The sequence below is a fragment of the Vidua chalybeata genome, chromosome 18, assembly GCF_026979565.1.
Source record: "Vidua chalybeata isolate OUT-0048 chromosome 18, bVidCha1 merged haplotype, whole genome shotgun sequence".
Taxonomy (NCBI): Eukaryota; Metazoa; Chordata; class Aves; order Passeriformes; family Viduidae; genus Vidua; species Vidua chalybeata.
In genome coordinates this window covers 4,953,763-4,976,522 of record NC_071547.1, presented here as the reverse complement: position 1 = coordinate 4,976,522, position 22,760 = coordinate 4,953,763, and the positions used below count along the sequence as shown (strand labels likewise).

The 22,760-nt window shown below is 58.6% G+C and overlaps 3 protein-coding genes across 8 annotated transcripts; 2 read left to right on the top strand and 1 right to left on the bottom strand.

Annotated features, from left to right (window-relative positions):
- Positions 1 to 1,836: 1,836 nt before the first annotated feature.
- Positions 1,837 to 6,779, top strand: CRYBB1 (crystallin beta B1). Its single transcript, XM_053959433.1, has 6 exons — positions 1,837 to 1,865; positions 2,442 to 2,601; positions 3,391 to 3,509; positions 5,086 to 5,218; positions 5,349 to 5,491; positions 5,825 to 6,779. Exons 2-6 carry the CDS (start codon positions 2,461 to 2,463, stop codon positions 6,003 to 6,005), a joined length of 717 nt encoding a protein of 238 aa, XP_053815408.1. The 5' UTR covers positions 1,837 to 1,865; positions 2,442 to 2,460; the 3' UTR covers positions 6,006 to 6,779.
- LOC128797271 (translation initiation factor IF-2-like) lies at positions 6,712 to 9,949 on the bottom strand. The gene is made up of 2 exons (XM_053959659.1): positions 9,755 to 9,949; positions 6,712 to 7,461 (listed from the first exon to the last, which is right to left on the bottom strand). Exons 1-2 carry the CDS (start codon positions 9,947 to 9,949, stop codon positions 6,712 to 6,714), a joined length of 945 nt encoding a protein of 314 aa, XP_053815634.1.
- TPST2 (tyrosylprotein sulfotransferase 2) lies at positions 6,977 to 22,693 on the top strand. 6 transcript variants are annotated; one of them, XM_053959431.1, is made up of 8 exons: positions 8,305 to 8,455; positions 14,463 to 14,528; positions 16,805 to 16,897; positions 17,507 to 18,409; positions 19,838 to 20,036; positions 20,761 to 20,811; positions 20,934 to 20,982; positions 22,147 to 22,693. In XM_053959431.1, exons 4-7 carry the CDS (start codon positions 17,574 to 17,576, stop codon positions 20,961 to 20,963), a joined length of 1,116 nt encoding a protein of 371 aa, XP_053815406.1. In that variant the 5' UTR covers positions 8,305 to 8,455; positions 14,463 to 14,528; positions 16,805 to 16,897; positions 17,507 to 17,573; the 3' UTR covers positions 20,964 to 20,982; positions 22,147 to 22,693. The 6 variants fall into 6 exon arrangements, with proteins under 6 accessions (XP_053815400.1, XP_053815405.1, XP_053815406.1 ...); XM_053959432.1 differs by lacking the exon at positions 8,305 to 8,455 and adding an exon at positions 10,576 to 10,652; XM_053959425.1 differs by lacking the exons at positions 8,305 to 8,455; positions 16,805 to 16,897 and adding an exon at positions 6,977 to 7,060.
- The last annotated feature ends 67 nt before the right edge of the window (positions 22,694 to 22,760 follow it).

The following is a 22,760-nucleotide window of genomic DNA, read 5'->3' as shown; positions in this document are numbered from 1 at the left end:
GAGTTCCGTGGGCAGCGGGACTCACCAGGGCAGAACAGCCCCTCGTGCCCGTGCCCGCCACGGCCATGCTGTGCCAGCTCTGGCCTTCTGCTGCCAGGGCAGCTCTTTGCTGTGCTGGAATTGTGTCCTCAGGCTCACCCGTGCCCGGGAGGGATGCTGCAGTGAGGGCACAGGGTCCATGGCAGGGCAAAGATTTTGTGTCTAGGGGGCTCAGGAATGGCCAAGGATCGATCCCTGCTGTCAGTCCTGCCACAGCACTGGCTCAGGGAAGCCCACGGGGATGCTGAGTGCTCAGTAAGGAGCAAAGCAGCCATCAGGAGCAGAGCTCAGCCCCTCCGAGCTGGTTTTCCAATGCCCAGGTTTAAAGGTGCTGGGGATTGGGAGGGGAAGCAGAATCAGGAGCAGGGGGAGGGTTAGACCTGCTGATTAATGCCCAGGAGGCACAGGGGAGGCAGCACAGGGAGAACACCCATTCTGGCTCTGGGAAGAAGAGAGGGCAGGTTAAATTAGAAATCTGGATAAAAAACATGGAAACGAGCACAAATTGAAATCATGAATCATAAAACACTGCTCAGTATCAAGGTGAGAACCAGACTGGGTCAGTGCTCAGGGTGACAGGGCAGCAGACCCCACATCCAGCCATGTCATGGGCACAGCACACCTCCTGAAAAACCTCGGGAAAAGAAGGGATCAATACTTTCTTTTTGCTGGGGATTTTGTGCAATAGCCCAGAAGGTGCAGCTGGATCCCACCACTGCTGGGTGACACACGAGAGGAACAAAAGAGGAGGGCAGCACACGGGGCTCTGAGCCCTGTGCCCGCACTCCCCCGGGTGAGGCACTGATGGTGCTGGATGCTGCGGGAAGCTGCGGGTGCTGGACAGGGGTGTGGAGATGCAGAAGAGCTGATCAGAGGCTCAAAGGGACTCAGGGGAAGGTCCTCCCGAGGTGCCATGGGGTGGGGGAGATGTGGCACCAGAGGCTGAACTGCTGCAGGGACTGGTGGCAGTGCATCCCCAACGAGCGACCCCACAACCCTCCTGCACCCGTCAGACAGAGCTGATGCCCCAAAACCATGAGTGTGATGGTGGCAGAACCAGGGGTGGTACAGGGTGACCACAGCACGGGGAAAATGGGCTAAAAAGCAAAGGAAGAACCCTGCCAGTGAGCAGGGACGTTCCCAAGGGAGAACAAACACTGTTTTCAGGCACTCAGGTGGTTCTGAAAGTGTCAGCTTCGATTACACATGCTTTGGGAAAAAAACCTAACTCTGAAGCATTTCAGAACATTTCAGGTCTCACTTTCTGGCATCTCCAGGGCAGCACTGCCGGTGCTTGCGGGCACGGAGTGATGTTCAAAGCGAGAGGTTCAGTGTTGGGAGGGGAGAAACGGGCACAGCGCGGCTGCCAGCCGGGCACGGCGGGGCTGCTGCACCCTCCGCGGTGGCAGCGGCACGGGAGCGGGGTGTCACCACGGGCCCGGGGCCTGGGCACCGGGCAGGGGAGGTGTTCCTGTGCCAGTGCCGGCGCCGGCCGGGCCGTGCCAGGGCTATATATGCCCTGCCGGGGCGGCCGCACGCGGGGCAGTGGGTGCGCTGCAAAGTGGCACGGTCAGGTCTTCTGTTGTGCCGGGGGCACAAAGGAAAGTGCTGGGTTCAGCGGCTGGGCACGGGGCCGGGGAGAGGCTTCCAGCTCGCCCAGCGCTTTGCAGGATGTGATGACTGGGCGGCCGCGCAGACACTGATGAGCTGGCAGTTCCTTTGTGCACCCGCCCGGGGGTCTGCCCTTGCCAGGCTATAAAGTGGGGGCCTCGCAGCGCCCCGAAACACAAGCCCGCTCACTCCAACAAGAAGCAGCAGCTGCCCAGGTAAGAGGACAAAGTCCCCGGACACCGGGCTGCAGCCGGTCCCGAGGTGGGGAGAGGGAAACTCAGGGTCTAAGCCGTGGCTACCACTGTGGTGGTCACGTCTGGGAGCACCTCTGTGCTCAGCATCCCACCGCCCTCCACTCCCCGGGGAGCTGCTGCTGACACTCACCTGTGGGGCCACAGCAGGGTGGGCCTCAGCAGACCAGGGCTGTCCCCTTCCGACCCCTCACACGCTGACCTGGTGCCCCCCGGGCTCCCAGGTGCACCTCGTGCGGGATGGCCCCGGTGCCTGGCACAGCATCAGGCCCCATCCATGGGCACTCCTACAGTGCTGGGACCATGCTCAGGGCTCTCCTGACCGCAGAAGGAGAGTGTGGACTCCAGGACCTCCTGTGATCCCCCTGGTGAAGACAGGACCCCTGCCTGTGCCTGCTGGAGAACCTTCCAGCAGCTCCCCTCCCAGCCCTGCCCACCCACCCCATTGACAGTCCCCATCCAGATGTTACGTTCCTGGGGTGGGTTGTGGATGCCCACATCCATTCCTCCCTCTAACCTGCTGCTGGTGCCCTGCCACAGACTTGAGCCCACCACCGCGATGTCTGAGACCACAAAACCCGCTGCTCCTGGCCAGGCTGCGGATGACAAGGAGAAGGCAGCTCCTGCTCCAACTCCATCCCTCGACCCTGCTCCTGTCGCAAACAGCAAGGGCGAGGAGCCCTCCCCAGAAGCCTTCAGGGTAAGCCCTGTGGCTCCCCACGTGCAGGGACACGCTCCGGGCTGAGGGACAAGGGCAGCATCTCTGGGGCAGGAGGAGATTGTTCCAGGGGGAAGGGTTGTGGAAGTGTGGGAGATGTCATCCCTGCTCTGTCCCTCTGACAGCAGGCACGGGATTTGGGCAGCTGCTGCAGGAGGAGCAGTCTGAAGGTGCCTTGGCCAGGACAGCTTGTTGGGGACCACAGGTTTTGGAAGAGTTCTCTCCTGAGTTGTGGTGTCAGGGCTGGCTGCTGTCACCTGCTCCCTCTGGTCACTCCCTGCATGCAGGGGCCCTGTGGGGAGGTGGAGAGGACACTAGGGGTGACAGGGCCAGCACTGAAATGCCACAGTGATGCCAACATGCCACTGGGGCACTGCAGAAGGGCTGGCACAGGTGGGGCGAGTGATGCGAGGGCTCCGGTGATACCGTGCCAGGCTGAGAAGGCCACAGTGCAGACAGAGCACCTGGAGAAGCAGCTCCTTCCCACCAGTGTGGGCACCAGCAGCAGCAGAACCAGGCGCAGGATGAGGCCATCTTGGAGCAGGAACAGCTGTTGGAGGAAACCTTCCTGTGCTCAACCTGTGCTGGGCATGCCCGTGCACAGAGCCCAGCCGAGCATGGGCGGGCACCAGATCTGAGAAGCTGCAGGAAGGCTTGGAGAGCCAAGGGGGACACGTGGAGCAGTGGGCTCAGGCATGGCAGCTCACACAGCACCAGCCTGCCCTCCCTGAGCATGCCTGTCCTCATCCAACCTTTTCCTTGCACCTCCAGATTGTTGTCTTCGACCAGGAGAACTTCCAGGGCAGGCAGATGGAGTTCACCACCGAGTGCCTGAACCTGGCTGACCGTGGCTTCGACCGGGTGCGCAGCGTCATTGTCACCTCTGGACCGTAAGTGACCCCAGCCACGGAGGGCATTGAGACCCTGGGGATGCTCCCGGTGGGTGGGGACACGGCCCTGGGGGCATTCTGGGCACAATGTGACGTTCAGGGGCATTTCCCTGCTGCCTGGGCAGAGCGCAGCAGGGCCAGCACAGGAGCAGAGAGGGCATCCCGGGTCTCCTTCGAGGAGGACAGGAGGGCCAGGATGGCTGGGAAGGATGTCAGGGCCACAGGCAAAGCAAAGGGCACCAGAGGCAAAGCCAAGGGCTGAGGAAACATGTCCATCATTTCAGCCACCTGGAGCTGTCCATGGAATACGAGGGGCCTGCAGATTTTCGAGAAGTCAAGGTGAAATGAGGTGGGATCCCTGGACCAGGCTGGTGCAGGCAGGGACGGGCAGGGACAAGCACACGCCTGCACCCCAACAGCCAAGCAGCAACAAGGGGGCTGGGCAGGCCTCAAAGCCGTGGGAACAGTTGACACAGGCAGGGACAAAAACGATCCCCAAAGCAGATAACTGAGCAGACAGATGATCTCCATGTTGAAAGAGCATCCCACCGTGCTGTGCCCGGCTGGAAAAGTGTTCCCAGGAATGCAGGGGGGCTGGTAGTGCTGTGGGGAGGATGCACAGGACATGGCTGGTCCTGACAGCATCCCTGAGGGACTGGGAGTGACCTGGAATGACACCATGAGCACCGATGACTTTTTTATTAGGAACCCAGAATATCCAACTCTTCTTGAAACAAATGGGGGATGGAGCAGCCTGGAAGGAGCTCAGATATCAGACCTGGGAAACTGCACTAGACATAGAAAGGGTGAAACTGGGAGGAGAGAGAGAACTTGGGTGTCAATGGGGACCTTAGAAGCTTCTTGAGAGTCACCAATGGGACGCTGCACCCAAAAATGTGCTTAGGGAAAGACGAAAGCAAAACAACCAAGCTGTGCTTTAGCTTGAGGCTGTGCAGCCTGGGGTACCTGAACACATCTCCTGCCAGCAGGAAAACCCCTGCTGGTGTCTGCAGGAAGAGCTGTTCTGCAGGGAAAGGGGAAGCAGCAAATGCAGGACTGGTGTGGTGCCGGGGGCTTCTGGAGCCCCACACCCATGACGTTCCCAGCACTGCAGCACCTCGTGGCTCTGCTGAAGAGGTGACATTGCAGCTGAGTGAGCCCCACTCCCAGCAGTGGGACGGGTGCCAGCGCTGGCTGGCGCTGGAGCAGTGAGGCGTGAGGGCATGCCAGGATTACACAGCCCAGGCAGGAGGGACGACAGAGTGCTGAGCTGACTCTGTGGGGTCACCAGCTGTGCAGGGGTCCTGCTGCTCCCCAGCTGAGGAAGAGGAGCACTGTTAGTGCTGGTGCCTGCTGCAGGATTGGACACTCACACGCCAGTGAGCTTCCAGCCGGGAGCCCATGGATCAGCGCTGGCTCTGCACAGGCCACAGTGCCTGGGCTGGGAGAAAGGTTGGAGCAGGGTGGTGGGGCCACAGCCTTTTTGGAGACCCCTCCACTGTCCCGCAAGCTGGCTGAGCAGGAGGGGAACTGCTGGGTGGCACCTGACCTGCTCTTTGCCCACCTCTCTCCTCAGCTGGGTGGCCTATGAGCAGGCCAACATGCGTGGGGAGATGTTCATCCTGGAGAAGGGCGAGTACCCTCGCTGGGACACTTGGTCCAGCAGCTACCGGAGCGACTGCTTCATGTCCATGCGTCCCATCAAAATGGTGAGTGCTTGGGAGCAGAGAGCCCCGGTGGGGTCTGCCCAGGACTGGGCCGTGCTGCTCGATGCCTCGCTGCAGCAAAGCTCCGGGGCTTCGGCCACACTGCCCAGCACCCTCCCTCTGTCTTCCCCAGGAGGCTGAGGACCACAAAATCTCCCTCTACGAGTCTGCTGACTTCAAGGGCAACAAGATGGAAATCCAGGAGGACGATGTGCCCAGCCTCTGGGCTTATGGCTTCTGCGACCGCGTGGGCAGCGTGCAGGTGCCCAGTGGAACGTAAGCTGGGCTGCAGTGGTGGCTGCCTCGTGCCAGGCTCCCTGTCCTCCCCAGCCGGCTGCCACAGGCTCTCAGGCATCCAGAAGATGCTGTATGGCTGGTTTTGGTGGCATGGCTGGTTTTGGTGGCATGGCTATTTCTGGTGGCATGGCTGTTTAGGGTGGCATGGCTGTTTAGGGTGGCATGGCTGTTTCTAGTGGTGGGGCCCATCCCTCAGAGGTTGGTGACCAACACAGGAAGGCCCTGCGGGCCCTCCAGGTGCCCGCCAGCCGTGTGGCTGCTGCCTGGAGCGGCCGACCCCGCTCAGGTGCCCTGTGTTTGCTTTTCCCACAGCTGGGTCGGGTACCAGTACCCTGGCTACAGAGGCTACCAGTACCTGTTTGAGACCGGCGACTTCCGACACTGGAATGAGTGGTCTGCCTTCCAGCCCCAGATCCAGTCCATCCGCCGCATCCGGGACATGCAGTGGGACCAGAAGGGCACCTTTGTCACCCCCGACGCGCCCTCCGACTGAGCGTGCTGCCTGCTAGCTACGAGTCCCGGGCCCCGTGGGGCACCCCCGCCTCCCCTCGCGCTCGCCTGCCCAGCACTTTCCTTGTACATTGCACATTCCCTGGATGTACTCTACCTTGTGAGGCAAATTAAAAAAAAACCAGAAGATTAGAACTGCTCGGGGGTCGGTGGTGCATGAACGCGGCTCCGCTTGCCCGGGATGTGCCAGCCTTGCGCTGGAGCCGGGTGGGACACGGTGGAGGGGGGTTTTGCCAGGGAATTGGTCTCAGGCAGGAATTCCCCCCGCTGGGGCTGGGACACAGGAGACCCTCGGTGTGGGGGAAGGGGGTGGCAAAGGCCCTGCAGCCCGACCCCACCAGCCCCCGTGGGGACCCTGTCATCTGGGGGACTCAGGGTGCCCCGGGAGCCGCGGAATCAGGGCGGGCTGCTGGCTCTGTCCACGCCTGAGGGATCGGGGGGCCGCGAGGGGTCCCGGGTCTCTGCCCGCGGGATCCACCTGGGCACTAATTAATAGCCAAAATTGCAGTCAATCAAAGATCAATTCACTTTCAAGTGGTGTTTTTTCCCCCCTCGGGTGCTGTCCCTCCCCACCGGGCACTTCTTTGCGGCCTCATTCCCCCTTTCCCATCCCGTTGCCTCCCGGCGGGGCACCTCGGGTGGCATTTCCCTGCGCTCCCACGCCGCTAATTACCGACGGCGGTGATTAATTACAGCGCCGGCAGTGACGGCGGCGCTGCCGAGCGCTGCACAGAGGCAGCAGCGGGACCGGGGCGGGGACCGGGGATAACGGTGAGGCCGCGGGCAGCGCGGCGCGGAGCGCTCCCGGCAACTCGCGGGGACGGCTGCGCGGCCACGGCCGGTACCGGCGCGGGCAGCAGCACCGGCACGGGCACGGGCAGGGACACGGGCTCGGGGTCGCTCCCGGGCTCGGTTCCCCCGGTGCCGCCCGGTGCCCGGCGCGCGCGGCGCACGCGCGGAGCGGCGGGCGGGGATCCCGGCCCCGCGTGCGCGTGACGTCGCCGCGTCTCGCGCCGCTCCGGGCCGGCGGCGGCCCCGGTGAGTGCGGGGGGCACCGGGGGCGGCGCGGGAACCGGCCCGGCCCGGCCCGGGTACCGCGCCTGTGTCCCTGCCGTTTGTCCCCCCGGCCGCGCCGGCTGGCAGGTGGCAGCGGCCGGGCTGCGCGGCGGGCGGTCCCTGCTACCGGCGGGCGCCGCCTGGTACCGGCTCGGGGCTCGGTGGGTGGCGCGGGCGAAGCGAACGGGGCGCGGAGCGGCGGAGGATGCTCGGTGCGCAGTGCGGGGGGGTGCGCGGTGCACGGTGCTGGGGGTACCGGGCGGTGATGCGTGATCGGAACGGTGCTGGGTGTGCGGTGCTGGGGACGCAGAGCGGTGCTGGGTGTGCGGTGCTGGGGACACAGAGCGGTGCTGGGGACGCAGAGCGGTGCTGGGTGCTCGGTGCTGCGGACGCAGAGCGGTGCTGGGTGCTCGGTGTTCGGTGCAGGGTGCTCAGAGTAGCGCTGGGTGCCCCGTACAGGATGCTCGGTGCAGGGTGCCCAGCGCAGGATGCTCAGTGCTCAGTTCAGAGAGTGGTGCTGGGTGCAGGGTGCTCAGTGCAGTGCAGGGTGTGCTGAGGTGGCCACAGGGTGCTCAGTGCACAGGACACAGTGCAGGATGCACGGCAGGTGGGACAAGGTGCTCAGCACAGGGTCCTCCTCGTACCTTTGTCCTCTCATTCTGCTCTTTGGCACACGGTCCCCTCTCCCAGCACCAAGCTGTGCCCCCATAACCTGAGCACTGCCATACACAGAGGCACCCATGGGCTGGGGCTGTCTGTCTGTCTGTCTGTCCGTCTGTCCAGAGCTCAGCCAGGGTTGGGAGTGCCCTTCTATACCAGGATGAGTCTGGTGGCCTGGGCAAGGTGGGTGCCCAGTGAGAGGCTGCACCTGCAGGTCTCGAGCAGCGTCAGCCTCTGCTGAGGCTCAAGAGGTGTTGACAGCACCAAGGTCAGGGTGGCTGTAGGATGTGGGTGCCTTGTCAGGGGGTGCAGACGGGCTCCTGAGCAGCTGCCTTGGTACCTTGCAGCCCATGCAAAGCACTGGCACTCTCCTGGCAGTGCCCATCAGTTACTGTGCCCTGCGTGGCAGGGATGTGACATCCATGCTTCGTCCAGCTCAAGTTCCTTGGGACTCGTGGCTGGAGTTGCTGGCACCAGGGCCAGCAGCATGAGCTGGGCTGCCCTCCTGTGCAGGTTTGCATCACAGAGGCCTTTGCTCTGTCCCTCTCTGTGTTTGTTTGCATGCTCGGGCTCTGTCCAAAAGTCATCTCACAGCTTGAAACCCCTTCAGACGCCTCCCTGTGCCAGGCCCCGCTGGCTGCTTGGACTCGGTTTTGGGAGGCAAGCCCCACCTCGGCACAGCCGTGCTGCTCCCTCCTGCCCAGGCACCGAGCAACGGTGAGTGGGGAGATCCAAATGATTGGTGCCAACAGGTTTCCAGATTTGCCGTGTGTTTTGTGGGAATGCTGCAGGGTGCTCGTGGGGAGCTGTCAAGTGCCAACGCGGGCGCCTGCGAGCGGGGTTTGCCATCTCCTGCCAGTGGCAGCTGGTGCCCTGAGGCTGCTGCACGTGGCACCACAGAAGCAGCTGTGCTGCAGAGCCCGAGGGGAGCCCAAGGTCTGTGCAGAGTCACATGAGGGAGGCAGCCCAGAATTTGGGGGACAGCAGCTGAACTGGGCACTGTGTGAGTCCTCCCCAGCATTGCCCACAGCAGCTGGCATTGGGGGGCTTCACTGCGAGGGGATGTGGCAGGCTGAGGCCTGGGGTCTCTGCAGGACACTGGTGGGCTCACCAGCATGGGCAGGCTCAAGCTACGGCCCTCCTCTGCCTGTAGGTTTTACAATCTGTATTAGTAATTTCTGTCGCTATTTTAAGGAGATTTTTCCAAAGGCAGTTTGCATTGCGGGTACGCTGAGCCTTTGGGGATGTGTGGGATGGCAAGAGCGCTGTTAAAACGCGGGGACTGTCAAGAAGATTTTTGGAGAGAGAAAACAAACCCCCAGCAGGTGGTTTTATTTGGCACCGTGCAGATGCGCCTTGTGATGCCTTGAGGAACCTCAGCCTCATGCCTTGGCCGAGCACGTTTCCCTCCAGATTCCACAGGCAGCGGGCACACAGAACCCGGGAGAAGCTTGCCCTGGTATCGGCTGCCTGCTTTGGTTCACTCTGTTTTCCAAGCCCTGTCTGCCTGCAGAATTCCTGCAGGAATTCTCTCAAAGATTTCCCCTCTCAAGGCGAACGATGCCTTTCTGCCCCCTTTTTGTCCCCGGTCCGTGCTGTGGTGCCTCATGATGTGAGTGCAGGCAGGAGGTTGGCCCTGCCACAGGAGCCCCTTGTCCCCTCGCAGGGACATCAAACAAGAGCAGCAGCGGGGGTTGCTCAACGCGCAGCGCTCAGAAGTGAAGCAAGCAAGCGGCTGCTTCCCACAGCGCATTCCCAGGCAGTGACCCCGGACTGAGACTGGGGGCTCTGAAGGGGCTGAAGCATGCAGGTGCTTCTCCATGGAAAAATGGCCACGGGCACGCTGGCTCCAGAGCCACAGGCTACTGTGCTGGGGCAGGGGAAGCTTTTCCAGCACTCCGGTTCCTGCTCGGTGCTGGGAGGGACCCCGTGGTGCGAGCAGCTGTTGCTGGCAGTGGCTGAGCTGCAAGGGGGGGTGGGATAAACAGCCACCCCCTCTCGGGCAGCTGTGCTCACAGCTGGCTGCAGGCCAGCACTCAGGGCATGGGCACAGGCCTTGGTGGCCCAGTGATTGCAGATGAAAGTGGCAGCAGAGGAGGAGCAGGGCTCCCAGCTGGGCTCGTGCAGACAGGAAGGCGCTCGGATGTGCCGTGCAGGGTGGTTTGGCTGACGAGGCAGCAGCTCGGAAGGAGCCGGTTCCGTTTCTTCCATCGGTGGTTTCACAAGGGCTTCACCCATGCCAGGGCTGGGGAGTGGTCACTGCCTGTCCTTGCTGGGGCTGGGAGTGGGAGGCCACAAACACACGTTGCTGAAGAGGGTGCTGGTGCTTCCCAAAGTTTCTGGCTTTGTGGAGACGCCAAATGCTTGCCTTTATGGCATCCATTGTGCCGAGCATGGCTGGGCATTGCTGGAGATCCTGGGGCTGGTCTGTGCTCAGGACTGTGCTCCTGAGGGAGCTGCAGGAAACAGGACAAGAACGAGCAGAGGAGCTGGGGAAGATGGGGAGCAGTGTCCTCTCTCCCCTTCCTGCCTGCAGAGTGAGCAGTGGCACCTCCATCCTTGCTGCCCTGCCCTGCCCTCAGGCAGTGCCTCCAGGGCTGCTGCTGCTGCATGGGGAAATAAAACACTTTGATTTTGTTTCTTAAGCAAATTTGAGGTTTCGGGGTTTGTCTTGCAGAAACAATTTTTTATTTGCAGATCCTGATCTTTGTGCGTGGAAGAATGGAGCTTGTTGAGACTTAGGGTTTGGCGTGTGGATTGAGAAAATATTTTTTGAAGATACTTGGTGTTTTTTCTAGCAGTTCCTCTGACTTCTCTTCCTCCCTGTTGTATGGCAGGCTCTGACCACCCACATTCCTGCAAGGGAATATTTGTGCAGTTTTGTGAGGGAAGAGCTGTGCTTGCATCAAGCGTGGTGAGTGAACAGGGGGGTGCAACCCTCAGCTCCCCTCGCCCACTGCCCCTCCTGCCATGGGGATCCCCAGGACGTACTCTGGACGAGGGCTGAGAGTTGGAGGAACTTGATCAGAGGCATGGACAAGAATCATAGAATCGTCACAGAATCATGGAATGGTTTGGGTTTGGAAGGGATCTTAAAGATCTTCTAGTTCCACCCCCCTTCCATGGGCAGGGACACCTTCCGCTAGACCTGGTTGCTCAGAGCTCCATCCAGCCTGGCCTTGGACACTTCCAGGGATGGAGCAGCCACAGCATCCCTGGGCAAGAGGAGCTGGGGGAGAGCTCAGTGCTTTCCCAGAGCCCCATGCTCCAGCAGGACAGTGGAGTCACTGGTCAGGGCACAAGGGGAACCAGCGTGGGAGTGTCACCATCAGTGGACCTGTGCTGGCTTCGCCTTTGTCCCCCTGAGGCAGCAACTGCAGAGTAATTAAGAAAGGGTGATGCTCTGTGGATTAATTAAAAGTCAGGAGCTCCCTCTGAAGTGCAGAGCTCGTGTCCCATTTCAGCACAAGCGTGTCTGACGTGCTGGAGCCCTGCTGCTGTGCAGGACACAGTGCCAGGTGCTGGGGAGTGGGTAGGTGCCTCCATCCCTGTGTCCTGCCAGCAGCCTTCCCCTTGGGCATTCCATAATTAATCTGCCACTCTGAGCTGAAGGCCGTGTCCCTGCGAGGTTGGCAGGGTGAATGCTGAGGTTTCCATCTCCCAACGATAAAATGTTGTCGCCGTGCTTGGAACGAGGGATGGGTGGAGGGGATTTACTGTAAATTGGTGGGATTTTTATTGTTTGAGGAACATTGTACCATTGAGCAGGATAATAAAATGTTTTGCTAATCATAACAGCCTTGAGGCGATAAACCAACAATCTGTGCTGTGAAATGTCTGTGGATTCTCTGCTGATGTGATTTAGGGCCTGTTGGAGCTGGCTGGCACACAGTGCCCCTATCCCTGCCTGGGCTCTTTGGGATGCAGGGCAAGGATGCTCAGCTCTCAGGCTCTCACCTTGCAGGCTTTTCTGAGCCAGAAAGTGTCTGAAGCTGGCACACACTGCCTTAATCCTCGGGGCAGAAGGTTCTGCTGGTTTATTTTTCTAGGTACTCAGCAGTGAGAATAAATTCCCGTTTGCCCCCTGAGCCTGTTGGGTGCTAAGATGCAGCTGGAGCAGCCTCTGTGTGGTTTGGGTGCTGAGGTGGCTGCTTGAACACTCATCCCTGAACTCTTTTGACTGTTTTTTTTCCCTGAGATGATGGCGGTGGTGCAAGTGTAAACCACAGGGCTGTCAGTGCTGTTTGGGGATTTTCCAAGGGACACGGAACTCCAAAGTGCTCCAGACCCCAGGTGTTTTTGTTGGGATTGGTTCTGTTTTCACTGGAATTGTCCTCTGTTCCAGTGGATGCCCTGGGTTCATGACCTGCGGTGCAGCTTCAGTTTTAGTCACCAAACCAGTCCTGCTCTCAGTGCTGCTGCTCTCGCCACGTGGTGGCTGACAGCAGCTTCTTTTTTGTTGTGCGAGGTTTTTTTTTGAGTGCTGCAGCTTAATTTTCATATCTTCTCTCCAAGGCTTAGGGCCATGGCACACCTGCAGTAGAGGTAGGTGCAGAGCCCCTGTCCCACCACTGGGGAGGGTGGGTTGGACTCTGTTCCCACTGTCCCGTGGGATTGATCCCGGTCTGTGCAGTGCTGGGGTGGAGGAGCACGAGCTGGGGGTTGTGTAACAGAGCTGACGCTGCACTCGGTGACCACAGCCACCCCCGTGATGCCTCTGTGTGCTCCTGGTGGAGATTGGGGCGGGCCCCATGCTCCATGCCCCATGCTCCATGCTCGCTGCATTCCTGTCCTGCTAAGAGAGATACCTGGGAAGTGTTTGGAAATGTGCTGTCCAAGTTGCCAGCAGGAGCATGCGGGAGGAGCAGAGCTGCCATCAGCAGTGCCAGCGTTGGACTGAGCTCAGGTTGTGATGAAGCAGTGGCCCTCAGGCAAGCTGTGTTTATTTTTGTAAATGGACTGGAGACTATCAATTCAGTAATTAAATATTGCTGATTTGTAAAGATGTGAGTTGGATGTGTTGGGATATTTCTTGCTGACCACAGTTTCTGCTGCTGTTCCGCCACAAGGGCGCCTGCAGATCCTCATCCTTTTATTAAGCACCAACAAATTGAGCTCAAATTTTCCAGGCCACACCTACGTCTTCTGGGGAGGCTATGCTTAATGACAATCATTTCTGGGAATGGTTTAAAGAAAAATACAGCTTTTGATCATATGGGGCTTCTCATAGAAACTGTTTCTGTGGTTGTTTGTAACACTTTAACAAATGGTGTTTCCTCACTGCTGAGGGTGCTGTGCTGGCACAGGGGCTGTCCTGGGGGTGGGTTTTACCCGTTCTCAGCACAGGTGCCAAGGTCAGGGCTTTCCCTCAGGGGTTTTGGTCGGGGTTTCAGTCAGAGCTGTTGGAGCCCAGCTGGTGGTGACGCCCTGCACAGCATCAGGAAGGAAGTCACAAACAAGTGCGTGTCTGTGTGTCTGTCCGTGTGTCTGTGCCTGGGCAGGAGCTGGAGCTGTTTCCGGAGCAGGGTGAGTCGGGTGGGCTGTTGAACCACCTCTGTCCCTGCACCTCAGTGCTCGGGGCACTGCAGAAGCACATCCAGGGATGCAGCTGCTGCTCCGTGGAGCTGCAGCCTGGTCTGGAGCTGGAATCCTGTAGTCCATGGAGGCCAGGCTGAGCAGGAAGCCTCGCAGGGAAGCGCCTGCACTGCAGATAAGCCCTTGTAGAGTTCCTGTTGGGTGGAGTTTCCCTCTGGTTCCTCCTTAGTGCTGAGGTGGAGGGGCTGGTGACACTTGATGGCAGGAGAGGAGACTGGAATAGCCATCAGTGTCACTACTGGAAATGTTCTCAGGAACATCCTGTGAGGCCAGGACCTGCTGTGCAGCCGGGGGAGCTGAGTGGGAATGTCCCAGCAGCAGTGACCCCATCATGGTCCCATGTCCATGCTGTGATCATGGGAGCAGAGTGACATCTGGTGATCCGCCAGGTCTTGGCCCCTCAGGGTGCTCTGCTGCAGCTCCATGTCCCAGACTGTCCCCAGGATGCTCTGTGCTTGCAGGAGGCCTTCAGCCAAAGCTCCTGTGCTCCCTGGCATGGAGCAGTCCTTGTGGGAAATCCAGTGTCCAGGGGTTTGGTTCCATGCTGTACAGGACTGGTGCTGCTGCCTTGGCAGGTGGTGAGGCTGGAGAGAGCTTTGTTCCTTGGGCTGGAGCCAGGAGGAACTGCCAGGCCTGCAGGTCCTCTGGGCTCTGTCTCCTTTCACTGTCACTGATTTGGGGGCTCTGGTCATAGTGTCACAAGTGCCTGATTTCAGCATTTCCAGCAGGCGAGTGTGGAGCTGCTTCCTCTGGTCAAGGCTGTTGTGCCGGTCGGTGTGTGCTGGAATTGTGCCCAGTTGGATCGTCATCCCCTGAGCTTTAAACATCCAGACTGCTCGGGTCCCCCTGAGGCCTCTTCTTTCCAGGAGGCTGCATTTCCTAAAAGCACAGCTGCCCTGCTGCTTCCCTCTGGTGTGCTGGCTTGGCTGTGCTCTGTGAACAGTCTTAGGGCAGGTGTGCCAAGTCCAGCTGCCAGCGGTGACCATGAGCTGGGAACACCAGCTCCAGCAGGAACACCTTTCCCTGGGGCTCACTGGAGGCTGTGGAGAGGAGGGGAAGGTGCTGAGGAAGAGAGCAGATGCGTGTGCTGAATAAACAAATCAACACTGTGGCTTCTCTTCCCCATCAGGTGTTTTGGTGGCCACGGGTTCAGCATGAAGCTCAACTAGCAGCACAATGACTGTACGGGGAAAAGGTAAGAGCAAGCAGCTGGATGTGTGGTTCCCCTGGGATGCTGGGTGGCTGCTGCACATCTGTCTGATGATGTTGCACATCTGTCCACACCACCACTGTGCCCTGTTGATCCTGTCTTGCTTTCAGAAGCTGGCACGACACAGTGTCAGCCTTGCTCATGCTCAAGTCCCATCAGCATGGGAATAGGGAAGACTTGCTGCCTGTAGGACCTCTTGTCACTCTGCTGTCACTTCCCCACTGGTTCCCATCCTACCCCATGCTCTGGGTGGCAGCCCTGATGCTGGCCAGGGACAGAGCCCCTGGCCCTGTGTCACATCCCTGTCCTGCCATGTCCAAGCTGCACTCAGGGGCTTCAGTGCTGGATTGCTGCTGGCACTTTGCTTTCTGCTCCCATGTCACCATTCCCTGTCAGAGTAGCCTCTGGGAGCTCCCTAATTTCTGCTGGAGTGGGAAGCTCTCAGAGCCAGCTTGGGCATCTGAAAGGGTGTTGTCTCTGGAAGGGCTGTCTCTGCTCAGATAGCCCTGCACCTAATTACACCATGATTCCAGCACAGTGTCTACTGGGGAGGAAATGACCCATCCATCTTCCCTCACAGACTAATGAGGCCCATAAATTTTAGGAAATTCTCAGTGGAGAATTGCACAAAAGAGCTGAGAACCAGCTGGGCCGTTTGCGGTTGCCCCTGGCCCGCAGCCAGACACGCTCTGGGTGTTGTTCAGCCCTCCCAGCACTTTGGGGTGATCCCAGGGTGATCCCAACAGAGAGGTTTGTCCCATTCCAGCCCTTCCAGGGCCAGGGCCTGCCGTGCAGGGGCAGAGCCAGAGTCCAGAGCTCAGCACTGGGGAGAAGCCATGCTCCTGTGAGCACCTGCCTTTCCCACTCCCCACACGGAGTGGGAGCTTCCCATGCTGGTGGCGTTGGGTGGGAGCAGTGGGGGTTGTGTCCCTGCCTGCTGGACAGGCAGGGTAGTCCCCAGGGACTCCCAGAATTCCAGGATCATTCAGGCTGGAAAAGCCCTCCCAGACCATCCAGCCTGTGTCCAACCTGTCCCCACCTTGTCACCAGCTCAGAGCACTGAGTGCCACGTCCAGGTGTTCCATGGACACCTACAGGGATGGGGACACCACTACCCCCCTGGGCAGCCTCTCCCAAGGCCTGACCTCTCTTTCCATCGGGAAATTCCCCCTGATGTCTGACCTGAACCTCCCCTGGCACAGCAGGCAGCCCCATCGAACACAATATGAGAGTGCCTTTGTTCCCTCCGCAGCTCAGCTGGAGCTGCTGGAGCATCTCGGTGGGCACTGCTCCCTGTCAGCTGGTTCTCCTGGAGAACAGAGCACTTCTGTGCTCCGGCCTCCTTTCATGATGCAGCCTTTGCTGCTAATTAGCCTGTCTTGGTCTGCATCGCCCTAATTATTCCAGTTGGCCCTTAATCCTGCCTGCTCCTCCGCCATCCATTGAAATGGGTCTTGTGGCATTTGCAATTATTTTGGGGTGAGCATTTGAATATATTTACATGACAGAAACAGATGAAGAGAGCAGGAAGGAGCAGCACTTGTCTTGTTAATGGCTCTGACTCTGCTTGGTGCTGCAAAAATGCCAGAGCTGTTGGGTGTCCCTCTGATCTACATCCCAACAAATCCACCCACTTTATCTCATACCTGGGGATGCAGCTGAGGCTGTTTAGCTTCAGGTATGTTACCAAGCAGCTGGTCAGGGTGGACCAGGGAGTAAAGAGCCACAAAAATACTTTTGGTGGTGATGTTGTTGTGCTGCTGGGATGGGGGAGGGCATCCCTGGGCTGGCAGACAGGCACTGCCTGGGTAGGGGTGGATAAAAGCTGGTGGGTGGATGGGAGCAGACCAGGACGGTGGAGTGGAATGTCAGGGACTGGAAGTGGGGAGCAGAGTGGGTCCCTGAGTGCCTGGCAGGAGAAGCAGGAAAGCTGCCCAGCTCCAGGCTCTCTCCTGCCTGCTCCCTGCTCTGCATGGACTGCTGCACAATGTGTTCCTTCGTGGAGGGGAGAAAACACTTTTCTGGAGCAGCTCTTTGGCCTGTCAGCAAAACAGAATCCATGGACAGCCCGTTCCTTCCACTCCATTCAGCTCCTGCCCCAGCCACATAATCACAAAGAACTGGAAATCCCGGGGTGAGCCCAGGGGAGGATTGCAAAACCTGCACTCGCAACTGGGGCGGACTTGGGGGAGGGGGGTGGGAAGCGGTGCCAGCATTCCCGGGAGTCCCTCCGGGCATGCAGCTGAGCTGGGCACTTGTAGAAGCTGCAGCCTTCCTGCTGGATGTCCTGCCGAGCCGTGGAAAGCCCCAAAAAGTCTCGGTGCCAGATGAAGTTTCACGGATTTCTCCGTCAGGTCAGTTTCTGAGGCAGGGCAGGGTGGTGAACGCTGCGTGTGGCTGTTCACTCTCAGATGGTTGAATTTCTCAGTGTTTCATTCTAACGGTTTCTCCTGACTCAGACCCTTAAAGCTGGCATGAGAGACTTTTGTTTTTCTCTTATTTCAGCTTCCCCCTCCCCTGTGACCGCAGGGTTAAACTAAACAAAATGTAGGGAGGATGCAGGTGGCTGAGAGGTGAGCGGTGCTGGAGTGCTGACTTGGGTTTGGGAGGAAAAACCTCAGCTTGGGTCTGGGCTTCATCTGGGATGGAACAGGCTCTCTGTAAAGATTTTGTTTTAAGGAGTCCCTGAGTATACAGGGCGCCTCCTCTCCAAAACATTCCTGGAGCTTTGCTCCAGCTGTAACCTGTGTTTCTGGGAGCACAAACAGTGCAGAAATTCTCTCTTTGGGTGTGCACTGAGACAGACTTTAATTACCTGCTGGGTGTAGGGCACCAAGCCTGGGAGGTGCTGATAAGTGAAGGAGGTGCTGATAAGTGAAGGAGGTGATGAAATCTGGGATGGTGTCAGCATCCCATCAGAGCAGGGCTGGCCCCGCTGCTCTGACAGTGCTGTTCTCTTGCAGATGCCCGTGGGGTTGGACACTTGCTAGCGGAGAGCTGAAGCCCCCAGCCTGTGCCCAGGAGAGCAGGATGCGGGTCACCACGCGCAGGGTGCTGCTGCTGGTGGGCTCGGTGGCGGCCCTGATGGTGACCCTGCACCTCGGGCAGCAGGTCCTGGAGTGCCAGCAGGTCCTGAGCGAGAGGAGGCACAGGCTGATGAGGCCGGAGAACGAGGAGCTGGTGATGGTGGACGCCAACCACGTGGAGTACCGGTACAGCAAGGACATGCCCCTGATCTTCATCGGCGGCGTCCCGCGCAGCGGCACCACGCTGATGAGGGCCATGCTGGACGCTCACCCCGAGGTGCGCTGCGGGGAGGAGACCCGCATCATCCCCCGCGTGCTGGCCATGCGCCAGGCCTGGTCCAAGTCCGGCCGCGAGAAGATGCGCCTGGACGAGGCGGGGGTGACGGACCAGGTGCTGGACGCGGCCATGCAGGCCTTCATCCTGGAAGTGATCGCCAAGCACGGCGAGCCCGCCAGGTACCTGTGCAACAAGGACCCCTTCACGCTCAAGTCCTCCGTGTACCTGTCCCGGCTGTTCCCCAACTCCAAGTTCCTGCTGATGGTGCGGGACGGGCGCGCCTCGGTGCACTCCATGATCACGCGCAAGGTGACGATCGCCGGCTTCGACCTGAACAGCTACCGGGACTGCCTGACCAAGTGGAACAAGGCCATCGAGGTGATGTATTCCCAGTGCCTGGAGATCGGCCGCGCCCGCTGCCTGCCCGTCTACTACGAGCAGCTGGTGCTGCACCCCGAGCAGTCCATGCACAACATCATGAGGTTCCTGGACATCTCCTGGAGCGACACGGTGCTGCACCACGAGGAGCTCATCGGGAAGCCCGGTGGGGTGTCCCTTTCCAAGTGAGTCTCAGCTCCTTCCTCAGCTTTTTGAGGAGTATTTTCATTGCACAAAGCAGGCTGAAACTGGGGACAGAGCCACGTTGCTGGTGTTTGCGTGTGATTTTGGGGAAGGAGGGACAGCACGTTGTACTGCAGTGGGGTTTGTGTTCCTGAGTAAGAGATGGCTTTAATGCTCCCAAGCTGTTGTACTCCACAGAACAGCTTGTCAAGCAAGGATTTCAGGAGCAGGTGACTGTTTAATCTCTCTTGACACTGCAGAAATTATTTCAGTCTCTAATTTGCAAAGAACTGCTTACTCTGAAACGTGAGCTCTTTAATGCCTCTTTCTCCACCGTCCTCAGATGCCTCTTTGGTGTGATGAGTCGTGCTGCTAATGATGATGAGCTGTAGTTCTTGCCAGGTCTGGGGTTGGTATTGCAGAATAAAAGCAATACCTGCTCAGTGGAGGCACACACCCAGCACTCTCTCCTGCCCTCTCCGTGTGTGGGGGGTGTTTGCCTTCTCCCACTTTCTTTTCCTCTTTTAATGCTGTTTCTTTTCTAAATGGAGGCTTAAGTCAGGCTTAGCAAAATTTAATCAGCCATGTAAGGGAATTATCCAAGTCTCCGTATCAGTTGCTGGTGCCCCGGTGGTGAGGGCACAGGAGCCACGGGGGATGTGCAGCTGCTCCAGTTTTCCAGGATGCCCTGGGAGTGCAGCCAGCTCTACTTCCCTGTTTGCTCAGAGTAAATTGGTCCAGGCTGCTTAGATCAGGTTTTGAATATTCATAGGGGTCATTGATCTATGCTACAGCCCACACATTGTTTTCCTCTGATAAGCAGAGGTGTCCTGGTGAAACCCCCTGTCCCAGTGCAGGATGGATCCCTCCTGTAGGAAAAGAAGAAGCAGCCTCAAGTTGTGCCAGAGGAGGTTTAGGTTGGATAAAAAAGAAAATTCCTTCCCTGAAAGGGTAATTAAGCATTGGAACAGAGCAGTGGTAGAGTCACTGTCCCTGAAGGAATTTAAAAGCTATGTGGATGTGGCAGCTGGGGACATGTGTCAGTGGTAGCCTCAGCAGTGTTGGGGGAATGGTTGGACTCACTCATCTTAGAGGGCTTTTCCAGCCTTAATGATTCCATGACTCTAGACAGGAGGACCCAACCTCTGGGGCTGTGGAACCCCCTGCCAGGGTCTGCTTCCCCAGAGCAGGGCTCTGAGGGACAGAAGCTGTGGCTACCCCATCCAAGGAAGTGCCCAAGGCCAGGTGGGAGAGGATTTGGAGCAACCTGGGATAGTGGAAGGTGTCTGTGCCCATGGCAGGGAGTGGGATGGGATTTAAGATCCCATCCTGTGGTTCAGTGTGGAGGTGGCTGCGAGCTGTGTGTGAGCCCGGCACGTGCATGAAATCCAACTGTTGTGTCTTTTGTTTTTGTCCTCTATTTCCCCCAGGATAGAGAGGTCAACAGACCAGGTGATCAAGCCGGTGAACATGGAGGCGTTATCCAAATGGATCGGGCACATCCCGGGGGATGTGCTGCAGGACATGGCCCACATCGCCCCCATGCTCGCCAGGCTCGGCTACGACCCCTACGCCAACCCCCCCAACTACGGCCACCCCGACCCCCTGGTTGTCAACAACACGCACAGGGTGAGTGGCACTGCCATGGAGGGGACAGGCCAGGGGCTCACAGAGCCCTTGGAGCAAGGGAAGCTCCTGAACCGGATCGGGATGGAGCAGGGGGGAAACAGACTGACACAGGGAAAACAGAATCACAGAATTCCAGAGTCATTCCGGTTGGGAAAGGCCTCCCAGGACCATCGAGTCCAACCTGTGCCTGATCCCCACCTTGTCACCAGCCCAGAGCACTGAGTGACACATGGAACACGTTCCTTGGGCACCTCCAGGGATGGGGATTCCAAACCTCCCTGGGCAGCCCCTTCCAAAGCCTGACCACTCGTTCTATGAGGAAATTCCTGCTGCTGTCCAACCTGACCCTCCCCTGGCACAGCTTGATGCAGTTTCCTCTCCTCCTGTCCCTGTTCCCTGGGAGCAGAGCCTGACCTCTCCCTCCTCCTCCTGTCAGGGAGTTGTACAGAGCCAGAAGGTCCCTCCTGAGCCTCCTTTTCTCCAGGCTGAGCCCCTTTCCCAGCTCCCTCAGCCCCTCCTGGGGCTCCAGACCCTTCCCCATCTCTGTTCCCTTCTCTGGACACGCTCCAGCCCCTCCATATCTGTTTTGGAAAGTGGGGACCAGAGCAGGACAGAGCACTCAAGGTGCAACCTTTTCCCTGGGAAGGCTGGGAATGCTGACAGCAGTGACCCAGAGATGATTCCACTGCCCCAGGGGGGTCACTCCAGGTTCTCTTTCCCACAGGTTTTAAAGGGGGATTATAAAACACCGGCCAATCTCAAAGGTCACCTGCAGGTAAGAGCCGGGCGTACCCTGAGGGTTTGGGGGTTTGGGACACACCAGGGTACCTGGTCCCTGCTCCCTTCCCTGAGGAATGCTGGCTCAGAGCTGACCCTTCTCTTTTGGGGCACTTCCAGGTGACTCAGAACACGTCATCTTCTCACTAAGAAAATTAATGATTTCCAGGTAAGACCCTGTTTACTTAATTTTGGGATTTGGGCAAATCCTGCGTTGCTCCAGGACCAGCACTTGGTTTGTGTGATTTCTGTGGATCTGCTGGGGTTCCAGGCACACTCTGGGGATCCTTCACAGCGCCTCAGATCTTCCCACACAATGCTGCTGTGTGGGACCATTTGTAAGAAATTCTTTTCCTGAGCTCTGGGAACAGGATTAAAGCTGCAAAATGAAACTCAGCCGCCTGGGAGGGTTATTGCAGCCCGTCCCTGCAGGCAGCAGGGACACATGGAATGTGTGGATGAGCTGAGCTGCTCCCCAGCTGCCTCCAAAGACGTGCCATGGACCTGAAGAAGGGGATAGAAAACAAAGGAAAACATGATGGAAAACAAAGCTGCTGCCTTGGGCTGCTGCTCCAGAGACAACTGTTGAAGTGTTGGATGTTCTTCCTCCATGCTAAAGCATAAAATACCATTCTTGGTATTAAAACTGATCCTTTAAGAGCAAGTTTCTGTCTACAAGCAGATGGTTGGGCTAGAAGAAGATCAGAAGCACTGAGGGAAGATCAGGAACTGTGTGTCCCCTTGTCCTGGGCTGAGAATTGGTGCCTTTCTGGCCATTTTTTTGTGTCATCTTTAAACCCTCAGTCAGGCATTGCTGTGCTAGTCTGAGGGGATCCTGTTCCTTACGGGGTCCTGCCCCTGAGGGGATCCTATTCCTGAGGGGATGCTGCCCATGACGGGATCCTATCCCTGAGGGGATGCTGCCCATGAGGAGATCCTATTCCTGAGGGGTTCCTGCCCCTGAGGGGTTCCTATTCCTGAGGGGATCCTGCCCCTGAGGGGATCCTGCCCCTGAGGGGTTCCTATTCCTGAGGGGTTCCTGCCCCTGAGGGGTTCCTATTCCTGAGGGGATCCTGCCCCTGAGGGGATCCTGCCCATGAGGGGAGGGGATCCCGCTCCTGAGGGGATCCTGCTCTCAAGAGGATCCTGTCCCTGAGGAGATCCTGCTCTGAAAGGATCCTCTTCCTTAGGGGATCCTTCCCCCCGAGGGAATCCTGCTCCTGAGGGGATCCTGCTCCCGAGGGAATCCTGCTCCTGAGGGAATCCTGCTCCCTAGGGAATCCTGCTCCTGAGGGGATCCTCCCCCTGAGGTTCTGCGTTTTGTCTCTTCCAGAACGCTGCCAGTGGGCTGTTGTTGCCCGAGAAGGAAGAGTGTGCAGTGGGCCCGTGGAAATCTGTTCTCCAAGCATATTGCTTGCTCCTACTGTTGCCAAATGACTGCGCTCCAGGAATGTATTTGCATTTATTTGCAAAGGCCAAACGTGCTCCACGGCGGGAGCGTCCGGCCCGTCCCAGCGCTCCGTGGGGAATGCAGCTGTGGAAACCCGGGCCCGGGCGGATGGAGGAGATTCCCTGTGCCGTGCCTGGAGGACTCCGTACCTGGCGTTTGTGTCTCGTGATCCCGATCCCGTTCCCCATTCCCGGTGTGGGGAACAGCCCTCCCATCCCTGCTGTTCCGTATTCCTGGGATCGGGAAGAGCCACCCTGGTCCTGCTGTTTCCAATTCCCAGGGTCAGGAACAGCCCCCTGGCCCTGCAGAGCCTTTGTGGTGCGTGTGCCCTCCCCCCCACCGCCTCCCTGACCCTGCAGAGGCTATTGCAGAGTTAATATATACCCCCCCCCGACCCCTGGTGTCGAACACCATTAAAGTGTTGATTTGATATTTAATATTTTAATTATTAATCGCGCGGGCTCCTCCCCCTGTACCCCGCCGGGCCACAGGGCGGC